The sequence below is a fragment of the Delphinus delphis genome, chromosome 2 (genome assembly GCF_949987515.2).
Source record: "Delphinus delphis chromosome 2, mDelDel1.2, whole genome shotgun sequence".
NCBI classification, from domain to species: Eukaryota; Metazoa; Chordata; class Mammalia; order Artiodactyla; family Delphinidae; genus Delphinus; species Delphinus delphis.
Window position 1 is genome coordinate 150,443,959 of NC_082684.1, and position 12,399 is coordinate 150,456,357.

The 12,399-nt window shown below is 34.1% G+C and overlaps 1 protein-coding gene across 1 annotated transcript in view; it reads left to right on the forward strand.

Moving 5' to 3' along the window:
* DMXL2 (Dmx like 2) overlaps positions 1–12,399 on the forward strand; it is a 162,396-nt gene that overhangs the window by 61,979 nt on the left and 88,018 nt on the right. Inside the window, exons 8-13 of the mRNA XM_060005975.1 lie at positions 1,369–1,552; positions 4,233–4,407; positions 6,069–6,305; positions 6,857–7,128; positions 7,768–8,464; positions 8,802–8,923. Coding sequence (XP_059861958.1) covers positions 1,369–1,552; positions 4,233–4,407; positions 6,069–6,305; positions 6,857–7,128; positions 7,768–8,464; positions 8,802–8,923 — 1,687 coding nt within the window. The remainder of the gene's footprint in view (positions 1–1,368; positions 1,553–4,232; positions 4,408–6,068; positions 6,306–6,856; positions 7,129–7,767; positions 8,465–8,801; positions 8,924–12,399) is intronic.

Here is a 12,399-nt window from a genome sequence, read left to right on the forward strand (position 1 = left end):
GCAAGTAACAGGAAAGCACACACTGAGGGAGAATAAAACATAGTAATAAACTGTCAGTAATATGCATTCTGGGAAGGCATATCATATACATACAGTGAATAAAGTGGCCAAATTTTTCTTATCTTAGGGCTATCAACAGAAACTTCTCAAAGGATTTATTATAAGTTTTTCTTCATTGTTACAGCCATCTCTTAAAAGTGTTTAGAAGATAAAGCAGACTACAAAACAGCTCATACCAATGATTCCTGTATTATATATACAGTTCTAAAAATGCTTGCTTAGAAATCTGTATTCATTCTTGAGGAAGGGTTATTTCATCTGCTAAATATATCTGAGCACTGTTTGCACTTGATGGGAAATACAGCACACCTATTATGGAGGTGCTCAGTAGATGATAAAATGGGGAATATATACATTTTTGGAATCTAGATAAAAGGTTACTCTAAATCTGTTTAAGTTATTTGCATCTATGGAAAACATTTGCAGAACACTTTACCTTTGACTGAGTCAGATTGTATGTAAGCATTTTTTTAATGGGAAAATTTTTTTTTTCACGATGAGTGGTTAAACCACTTCAGCTGCTTGATGCTGTGACATTTTTGCTTAACTTAATGGAAATTGATTTATAGTTTGAATTTATAGTCTCCTTACAGTTTTATTATTAATAAGTTTGTTTACCTATTTATAACTGTTTAGATTATAAGAAGGATAAAACAAAATGCTGGAACTACTGCCATAAACCACATAGTTTAATTATAATTAATGATCTTTTATTATGATCATTCTGCAAGTTGTAATGACAGAAATGTAGGTTTTCTTTTGATGTTTACTTTGTTTTGTTTAGGAGATACTAATCCTCCAGAGCCTTGTTTTCAAGCAGCACATGTATAATCTGGCATTAATTTCTGTTTCCTTCGTCAGGACCATTTCCTAGTTTTTATGATGTTCACAGCCGTACTGTGCGTGATTTCAAGCTCTTCCATTGATACTCTTTCTCCACACAATGTAATTTCTAAAGCAATTGGAAGCATACTATACTGTCATTTAGTTTAGCTGTTCAAGACATAAGTTTAATGAATTAAGGTGAGTGTCAGGGACAGTTAGGTTGTTCTTATTTTATGGTAACTGATTGCACCCTATGTCCAGCCTACCACCTTGCAGGTCTGAGCAGGTAATACATGGGGTTTGGTAAGAGTGTGAAATAGTCAGTAGAAATCCATTATCATTATTGGAAAAATAACTACACATAGATCATACTGTTTTGCGTTAATGTCATCTTTAAGGATGAAGAACTAAATATTAATAGCCTTTAATTTTTCATGTCATTGATACTCACAGTAACTTTTGTTCATTTCTCTTTATCATTAGAGGTTCTGTCTGTAATGTGTTATTAACTTCATGCCATGATGGTGTCTGCCGGCTGTGGGCAGAAACCGTATTACCAGAAGACTGTCTTTTGGGTGAGCAGATTTGCGAGACTACCACTTCCAGCACTGCCAGCAGCCTTACTCATGCTGGAAGTCACAAAGACGGAGTACAACATGCTCTTGAGGTACTGTATTATTTAAAATGGTAAATGACTCTTGAAGATAATGTGAGTATGGTGGGAATTCATAAGCTAAGTTGCAGATGGTGCATGGTATACATAATGACGAAATTAATGGCAAAGAATTCTCACTTATTTTATGTCACTTAGAAGACAGATATAGACAGTAATGATCTCAGATATGTAGTCTAGATAAATAGTATAAATTTAATTCTTCCAGTTTGCATGTTGAGTGTGAAAATCTATAGGAGTAGGCAACTTTGATTAATAAAACATGTAAAAGTCTTTGAAATTGGTTGTAATTAAAAATGTTTTGTGGGGAATTCCCTGGCAGTCCAGTGGTTAGGACTTGGTGCTTTCACTGCTGGGGCCTGGGTTCGATCCCTGGTCAGGGAAGTAAGATCCCGCAAGCTGCGCGGCGCAGCAAAATAAATAAATAAGTAAATAAAATAAACCACAGCAATCTTTAAAAAAATAAACAGATTAAAAATAAAAATATTTTGCTTTTGTTTCACGAGGATTAAATTTTACATTTATTTTTCTAATTAAAAATGACTATTATGAATAAGAATAAAGGTGTTGTTAAGATATTAAGTGAACTTATATAATTGCACAGTTTTCACGGTTTAATATTTTGAAAGTGAAATAATTTTTCTAGTTTTTAAATACTATATATAAAACAAAAATGCTTTCTAAGAAATTAGATTATTTATAATATAGTATGAACTGTTGTGCCCATTATGATTAGCGAATAAAATGAGATAAACACATTATTAAAAATTACCAGAAATTTATTATAGTAAACCTAGATTGCTAATTTTCTTAATTTTTCATGTGACTTTATTACACAAAGAGTATATGCTTATTCTAAAATTAGATTAGGAAAAAGAAAAAAATGTAGAGTTTATAATCCAACTATTCCAATATGTGTTTGTACATTTTTTTTTATTTACAAGATTGAGATCATATTATGCAATAATGTTTTATAACTTGCTTTTTATACTTAATGTGTTATAAACATCTCTGTACATAACTAATTATACTTTTACATTGCACGTTTACATTAACACTTTAATGGTTGCATAGCCAAAATGGTTTTGCAGTTTTGGCGAGCAAAAATATTTTGGGGGTTTAATAGGCTAAGGATGTGGTCCTTTAAAGTTTTATGTAAAGTAGTCCTGCTCTGATGCTCTCTGTGATTGGGCACTATTTATACAGTTTTTTCCAACATTTAAAGCATAAATGAAATTAAAGGACAAGTCAGAACAGTTAGAGTTATGTTTTGCTATTGATTGAAAATTAGTGGGAAAAAGTACTTTATTTACTAGATGTTTACAATAATTTATATATATTTGTATAACATTTTATCTTTAAATTACATATGAGCTTTTGGAGACTAAGGGCTTTTAGATATCTTTATATCCTCCATGTTATCTAATATATTTCTTTTCAAGTGTTTGTTAAATCGAATTATTAACTGCTACATAAAATAAAAGAAAAAATAAAATGTAATCAGTGATTTGACACATTTTTGCTGCCTTTTAATAAAATGTTGTCAATTAGTAATGTTAAAATTGTTTTTAATAGAAAAAACCTGATTATCTGACTTATGAGCTATTTTGCTTTCTAATGTCCTTTCCTATAAAACCCCTAACTGCAAGGTCTATATAATTCTATATATACTTAAATTATACATTTTGTTCCTAGGAGAAGATAACTGACCAATATAGCACAGCCTTGGCAATCTAATTTAAAATAATGATAAATGTCAAAGATTGAGTGAAACTAATTTGATAGGTATAATCAAAGAAATAACTGGGGAGACCAGAGACAGAGGACACGCCATAGAACTGATACTGTTTTTCACATGAAAAGGGACAAGGGCTGTGGAATTGAAAGGAAGGACCAGATGTTTTATTTTACTGCAGAAAGAACTGAGAGGATGCCACATTTTATTTCATTGATTGCAAGGAACAAAGGAAAAGAATGGTATATTATTATTAAGCACGGTATTGTTAAGTGACAGAATAAGGAATTGCTGTGTGGTGGGGTTATGGTGTGGAGAAAAGATTGTGCTGAGAATTGACATGGTCCCGTGTCAGAATAGTTCAGATGATGGAGTATGCCAGTACAGAATTTTTATCATAGGCACATATCTCAGTTTGAACAAATTCCACAGGTCAATACTTTCATGGGGTCTTTCCTGGCTACTCTTATCTAAGTTAAGGTTCCCCTTGTTATTCTGTATTTTTGTACCCTCTTTTTGTCTTTATAATAGAGGTTATATATTAGATTATTTAGCTGGCTATTTAGTTCTAAGTGAGAATTTTGGGGAGGAATATTCTTCCTGGTAGGAAGATTTGGAATTTTTTTTTTTTACACCCTTATGACTAGTAAATTTCGTCTCAGTACTGGAATATCCTGAAAAAACTAGACTTTGGACTCCTAATCTTTATAGGGGTTTCTGCAGATAATAAGTGTTTTTGAGCAACTACTGCCTTGAACTATAAAATTTGCAAGACCAGTGGAGAATATATTAAGTTGTTCTATTGTAGTTAAAGTTTCCTTTAAGATGGTCAGGTTTTACAGAGAGGAAAATTGTAAAACCCTTAATAATCAAAAGTACTTTGATCAGCACTTACTAGACTTCCTAGACTTGGATTTAGTAATTATTTTTCTATTTTAGACAATACACCATTTGAAAAATTTAAGGAAAGGACAAAGGAAGTCTTCCATTCTTGTAACGCACACTGAATTAATGCATGACCAGATGGCAACGCATGAGGTTCAAAGACACATTTCCCATCACGCAAATGTACTGTGTCATTTTCACATTGCAGCGAGCATCAATCCCGCCACAGGTAAAGGATAGTAAAGTTTTATTTCTTATCTGCTGAAATAAGATAAATAAATAGAAAAGTGGAACTACTTTTATAACCTGTTTCTAATTTTATGCTAATACTCCATGTTTCCTTTTAAAATACTTCTTAATTGGAACAGAAATATAAGGTACCATTTCTTAAATTGAGACTGTGTGATCCTCAGGGAATAACTTCAAATAAGTATTTTTGAGCACCATTGTTTGTCTACAATATGGCAAAGTTTCTAAGTAATTAGAGCTTTAGTTGAACCTGGAGATGAACACAAGTGGTGGCAGCCTGGTTAATTAGTGTGATTTCCCACCCTTTTGTATTTTCACTATTATTCTTTCTTCTCAACTCTTCTTTATAACTTTATCAAAGTATATTTTTGCATAGTTTTCCTTATATTTCAGCATATCTTGTTTTGTACCCTCATAGACTTTCTTGTCCTACACTTCGGGAAAGGTAGTGTTTCTTCTAACCTTGATGTTTTCTTTTTGCTCTTTTCCTCCTATGTCATTGAGAAGTATTTTGAGGCAGGTTCATTGTTGGCAAGAGCATATTTAAAGCTTCTATTTAAGGTCATTGTTTTCTTTCTGCATGAAAAACATATGACAAGGCCTATTAGTTTCATATTACATTGCTGGAAGAACTATAGTTGTATAAAGTTATAGTTACATTTTATTGAAATGGAAGTCTATTGCTTCAGGGTGCAGAGGATTTTATTTTTAAATGTTTATTTATATAAAGATAAGTATTTAGCAAATACAGTTCCAAAAGAGTGTTATCTGGATGCTTCCCCCTCCAGTCTCTTTTTCTTTCTATTGAATGGATTATTTATAATTTGATTTGGGATTAAGGAGATTTTTTTTTTTTGAATTATACTGTTTTACGTGAACTGATCTATAGCATGAATTTCAGTTACCCCACATGGAGAAAATCTGCTATACTTAGAAATTTGCTTGCCTTCCTGTGTTCTTTCTTGGCATTATTTTTCCCCGACTTTTGAGGAAAGTTTAAAACAGTCAGAAAAGTTGGAAGAATAGTACAGTGGACACTCATTTCACCCACTTTGATTCAACAATTGCTAACATTTTGCCAGTTGCTTTATTCTCTCTGTATATACACACATATGTATGTTTATATGTGTGTGTGTGTGTGAGAGAAATTTTTTCTTAATGTTTTCAAAGTAAGTTACACATATCATGGCATATCACCCTTACATACTTCAGCAAGTATCTCCTAAGAATAAGGAAATTTTCTTACATAATCACAATATCATTATCATACCTAAGAAAATTAGAAATAATACCATAATCTCTGATATTCAGTTCATATTTAAATTTCAGTCATCTCAAAAATGTCTTTTAGATTTGCTTTTCTGTTTTGTCTTTCTGTTCCCTCATCCCCAAACCAGGATTCAATAAAAGTTTGTGCATTTGGTGTGTTTCGTTTTTAAATTAGTAATTTAATTCCGTATGTCTATGCCATTAGTTCATTTACCATTAAATTCAATTAAAAATTTCAAACCGTGCTAGAGTTATGTTTACTTTTTGTTTATCACATTTTCTGTGTAATGGAATTAGTCTTTATAGGCACATGTAATATTTTAAAAGACATTAGAAATTCACATTGAAATTTTATCTTTTTTGATTCCACAGATATTCCAAATGTCTTGGTTGGCACTGTATTTAACATTGATGATGGAAATGGGGGCTTTGTAGTTCATTGGTTAAACAACAAAGAATTTCATTTTACATCATCTACTGAAATATTTATGCAGCAATTACGAAAACTTTCTGAAAAGCAGGTGGATCATGAAAACGACAAAGGAGATAGAGAAGATGAATGTTCACAGGAGGAAAGAGAGAGGGGTTTACATATGAAACTAGACCATGGTTAGTATCCTGTGTTCAGATTTTTCTTTTTTACAGGCTGACAGCTTTTTGTGAAACCACCTTTGGTTTGTAATCTTTCCTTCCTCCCCTCCTTCCTTTTCACTTTTCCATTCATTCCACAGGTCTTTACTGACCATCTACTGTGGACCATCTACCATCTAACTTTGCTTTGTTATAACATATTGCTTTGAGTAATGTATTACTTTGGAAGCCATGCTTTTGGTGGGGGAAACAGGTTTTGCTAATAATGGTAATAATAAAGATAATGTGATAGTGTGAATGAAATTTTGATTTATCTAAAACTAAGAAATGTAGTAATTTTCAGTTCAGATCAGAAAAGAGTTTCCTTCCTTGGTTTTTTTTCCTGGCCATAAGTTGTAAAAGGGATTCATGATTTCTAAAGTTAGTATGCTATTTATTGATAGTCTAGTATGTAAATGATTTTCTGTAGTATAGTCTAGTATGTAAATGAATTTGATAGTCTAGTATGTAAATGAATTTTTTATAGTATTTCTGTTAGTATGTACTGATAAATTTATTTTCTGATTTAGAATTATCCCTGGATAGAGAATCTGAAGCAGGTACAGGATCATCAGAACATGAAGATGGAGAAAGAGAGGGAAGTCCTAGAACCTGTTCACGACCTAGTGTACCAATGCCACTGCCTACAGTCCTGCTTGATCGGAAGATCGAAATGCTGCTAACTGAATGGAATAAGAATCCTGACATGCTTTTTACTATACACCCGGTAGATGGTACCTTCCTAGTGTGGCATGTAAAGTATTTGGATGAATATAATCCTGGAATATTTAGACAAGTCCAGGTATATTTTACTGATGAAGCAATTTTTACACTTCTTAAAAAAGTAAAACAGTTGCTATTCAGATTTAGCAGGTTTTCAGAAATACTCGATGATTTTATTTTTGATAAGCAACTGAGAAGAGAATAACTTGCTACCAAAGGGGGTCAATGACCACAGATTTTATAAACTTGATTAATTTAAGTAAAATGAATTTGGCTTTGAAATGTGATAGTGAGTACTTGAATGTATGTGTATTCATTTTTTCTGGGAATTCACAATATTTTGAATAAACTTAAGAAACTACCCTAAAAATGTGACTCAGGATGTATCACCTCCACTTCTTCAGTTTTATTAATTAAATCTACTATCTTTATCGGTTATCTTTCTGAACAGTATTTGTTTAGATTTATGGTTGTAGTCATCTAGATGTACAGGCAAGTTTCAGGTTTCAAATACTTGAAATTATTTCTTCAGTTTTCTCATACGCGATGAATATATGATACTATATAAATAGAGGAAAAGGATTAGACCATAATAAGGTCGAAAATGATATACTTTGCTAGGAAGCTGAGGTTTGACAGTTTGAAAATGGAAGTATTTTTGGAAGACTTTGAGAGGAGGCAGACTGCTTGCACTGAATCATGTAATTGTGTTTTTCAGGTTTCTTTTTCTTCTCGGATTCCTGTTGCATTTCCATCTGGTGATGCAAGCTCTCTTAGTAAAAATATCATGATGTATGCCTGTATAAATGCTGCAAAAGATTCTCACCACACTCTGTTACACGAAGACATGATGGCTGAATGCAGTCCTCATGGATCACAGCTGCATTCTGGACCACACAGTACAAATATGAACATTTTAGCTCCCACAGTAATGATGGTCTCTAAACACATAGATGGCTCTTTAAATCAATGGGCAGTCACTTTTGCTGATAAGTCTGCCTTTACCACTGTTCTAACTGTATCTCACAAATTTAGATATTGTGGTCATAGATTTCACCTCAATGACCTGGCATGTCATTCAGTTTTACCATTATTATTGACATCATCTCATCATAATGCTCTGCTGACTCCTGAATCAGATTTTCAGTGGGACTCAGACAATAAATTAGGTAGATTAATGGATCCTGTAAGACACATAAAAGGTTCCTCGAAACAGCCTCTCAGAAATGCAGCAACACGTACATTTCACGACCCGAATGCCATCTACAGTGAACTTATTCTGTGGCGCGTGGACCCAATAGGACCTTTGTCATACACTGGAGGAGTATCGGAGTTGGCACGAATTAACTCTTTACATACTTCAGCCTTCTCTAATGTTGCTTGGCTTCCAACTCTTATTCCTAGTTACTGTCTTGGTAAGTGTTCATTTTAATAGTGAAATTAATAAAAGCTTTAAAACAGTTATTTATATACAAAATGATTTATATTTGTCATTAGGAAGATTTTTAATAAGTATTCAGAATGTAGGCATCAGACTTAAGTTTAGAGTTTCTAGACTTTTGTTTTTCATCTTTTCCCTCTCATAACCTATCTGTTGAATTTTTTTGGTTAATAATTTTATATCTATTAATTGTATCTGTGTTTCTGGACCATGGTTATGTCTAAAAAGAGAAGTGTGAATATTTTTTCTCATACTTCAGCCAGTAATAAAAATAAACTATATATTATAATGCAAAGTGTTTACTTTCTCAGGCACATATTGCAATTCTGCGAGTGCTTGCTTTGTTGCTTCTGATGGCAAAAATCTGAGACTTTACCAAGCTGTGGTAGATGCAAGAAAATTATTGGATGAACTGTCAGATCCAGAATCTTCAGTAAGTATTTCTTAATCTTTATTAATATATCTAAGCTAATAAGGAATTCTCTTTTAATTTGTCTAGGACGTTTATTTGTTAGTTGGTGTTCAGGGAGTGAGCATCTGTTCTGGGCTCTGTGTGACTAGTTTGTTTTTTCTTAACTTGTGTTCCAATTTACATGAATCAAAATTACAGTCTGTTGGCGCTTTCACTGCTGTGGCCCAGGTTCAGTCCCTTGTTGAGGAACTAAGATCCCACAAGCCACACAGTGTGGCCAAAAAGAAAAAAAAAATTACAGTCTGTATATCACATCACACATCAATACGTTTTACATTTAAAGAAATAAATACGATTTTTTTTCTAAAATGTGATTTTTTTCTTGACATTTTTCACCTTTAGTTTGGTTCTGTTAATCTTTTTTTGCTCAAGAAAGGCAGCTTTACCAACCTCTGTGTTTAGGTTGGAAAATTTGAACTTTTCTGAGCTTGATTCACTATTTTAAAAGTCCTCTGGTTAGAATATGTTATCAGTGGGTGACAATGTCTCATTCTGGTAGTTCTCTATTTGAACTGCAAGTCATGCATATTAGTCGGTACTCAGATTTGAATGGTGAATTTTCCATTTACCTATAAAAACGTGCCTTTTAATAAAATAACTGTTCTAATAAAAATGTTTCCAATATTGAAAATCAAAGACTGTTTTTGTTTTGTTTAATTTTAATTAATTTATTTATTTACTTATGGCTGCATTGGGTCTTCATTGCTGCGCATGGACTTTCTCTAGTTTCAGCGAGCGGGATCTACCCTTCGTTGCGGTGCACAGGCTTCTCATTGCGGTGGCTTCTCTTGTCGCGGAGCATGGGCTCTAGGCGCACAGGCTTCAGTAGTTGTGGCTCGTGGGCTCTAGAGCACAGGCTCAGTAGTTGTAGCGCATGGGCTTAGTTGCTCCGCGGCATGTGGGATCTTCCCGGACTAGGGCTCAAACCCGTGTCCCCTGCATTGGCAGGCGGATTCTTAACCACTGTGCCACCAGGGAAGTCCCTCAAAGACTGGTTTTGAATGTCTGCCGTGTACCCCTAGACGTGTAGGGAATACAGTGTCTGCCTTTAAGGGGATTTAAATTTAGCAGAGGAGAGAAATTATTATAAAAGTTTAAATAACGGTTTAAGACAGAAGCAGAGGTGTCTGAAGTTGGTATGTAATTAACTGCCAAACACTATTTCATAATTCAGGGGCAAGAGAGATCAGAGTAGGGCAGGCATAGAGGTTTTTATTAAGGACAGTATTTGAGTTCATTTTTGATAGATGCAGAAAGACAAATCCTTGGTCTTTGCTGAGTGATAGAATAGCCTGAGTGGATACAGGAAAGTACGTGTATAAATAAGGCTTGTTCCAGAAACGGTGGTAATTGGACTGAAGCCACAAGTTCGGCATAGAGAAAGTCTAGAAAAGTAGCATCTTTAAAATTATAGAGTTGGAAGATTTAAAGGTCCCCTAGTCTAACCAGCCATCTGATACTTTGTCTCTACCACATTCCTGCCAATTTGTCATCTGGCCCCCAAGGAGGGAAGCTCAACTCTAAACGCAGCTCATTCTGTCTTTGAATTACCATCACTATTATATTGAAATTAAACTTGTAATCCTTAAATTCTACTTGTTAGCTTTAGTTCCATTTAGAATAAGTCTAAGATTTCTTACATGTGAGAGCACCTCAGACACCTATGTTGGAACCCCTCAATTTTTTTCCTCAGGCCAAACCTGCTGCTCCTCTGCCTATAAATTTATCTAACTTTTATATTTGACCCTGGTTACTCTTCTGAGCAGTTTTCCGTTTGTTTATACACCGGGCATCGTAGGATCACTAGAATATAGCAGTACTGTGCCGTCTCTCAGTAGATACTATTATGTTTGGGCAGGCACGCCACATTCTTTGTATGTGATTCATATTGAGCTGACTTTCAATTAAATATCACGGAGTCTTTTTTTTTTTTTTTGCTAGTAAACCATTCTGTATTTGTGCATTTGAATTTGGGACCCAAATATAGTCTTATTTCCCTATTACATTTCACCTTGCTAGGCTCAGCTCAACAGTACATCCTTTCAGTATCTTTTTGAATCCAGATTCTGTTACTGCTTTATGTGTTACTGCTTTATGACTTATATCACTGGCCTATTTGATGAGTGTTGTTCTACGTCTTCATCTAAGTCAATTACAGAAATGTTAAACAGTACTGGACTGAAGAAAGAACCTAGCAGTATACATTTGAAATCTTTCTCCATTTTTTTTTTTGCGGTACGCGGGCCTCTCACTGTTGTGGCCTCTCCCGTTGCAGAGCACAGGCTCCGGACACGCAGGCTCAGCGGCCATGGCTCACAGGCCCAGCCACTCCGTGGCATGTGGGATCTTCCCGGACCGGGGCACGAACCCGTGTCCCCTGCATCGGCAGGTGGACTCTCAACCACTGCGCCACCAGGGAAGCCCTGTTTCTCCATTTTTATTGTCTAGAATATTTCTCCAGCTTATCCCAAGGATTTGCATGAGGCAGCTTGTGGTGTACTTCACTGAAGTAAAATACACCCTGTCTGCCAAATCTTTTGCAGTCAAAAAAGGAAGTCAGATTTGTAGGAGATGATTGTTTTAATGTATAGTAGGTTGAATGTGTGTATCCTAATGTCTCTTGATGACTAAAACGTTGTACTAGATAGACATCAGGCTCTTTATTCTGACTTACAGAAGTATGTTATTTTCCTTTTTGAAAACTGGAATCTTTGCCTGTTTTTAGTCTTTTGGCTGTGGCAATCCCCATGATTTCTCAGAGAGAACATCCTCTGTAGTTCATTGTTCTCATTGGCAAAATTTCTCAATAACCTGGGCATTATCTTTTCCAGGAAAGTATACATTCATTTAGAGCAGTTGGATACATTCTTGGAATTCTAAAATTTATCTTGGTCTTCTGCTCCAATGTACTTACCAATGTACTTTTTTCTTAAACCCTCCTTTTTCATTATTTTTTTTAAACTTAAAAAGTAATACTTATTCATTGTAGAAAATTTTTGGTCCTTTTTACTTTTGCAAGCTAAATTCTTGAAATAGAAGACCAGAGACAAAGTAGGAATTAGGAGTTCTTTATTCTCCTGATCTTTATTAACATTAAACCATCAGCCTCTGTTAATGAGCCTATCTTTCTCTTTCTCTTTGTACTCTGAAAACAATAATTAATTCAGTGACTTAATTTTTCAAACAAATCTTTAATTTTAGAATAGTTTTAGGTTTACAGAAAAGTTGGAGATATACTGCAGTTTCCATATACCCCTATCGTTAACATCTTATATTACCAGAATACATTTGTCACAACTAAGAAACAGTTATTGGTGTGATATGATTAATTAAACCCCAGACTTTATTAAGACTTAACTGATTTTTTCCCACAAATGTCCTTTTCCACTAATGTTCCAGGACTTCATCCACAAAACCATATTACATTTAGTTGTCAT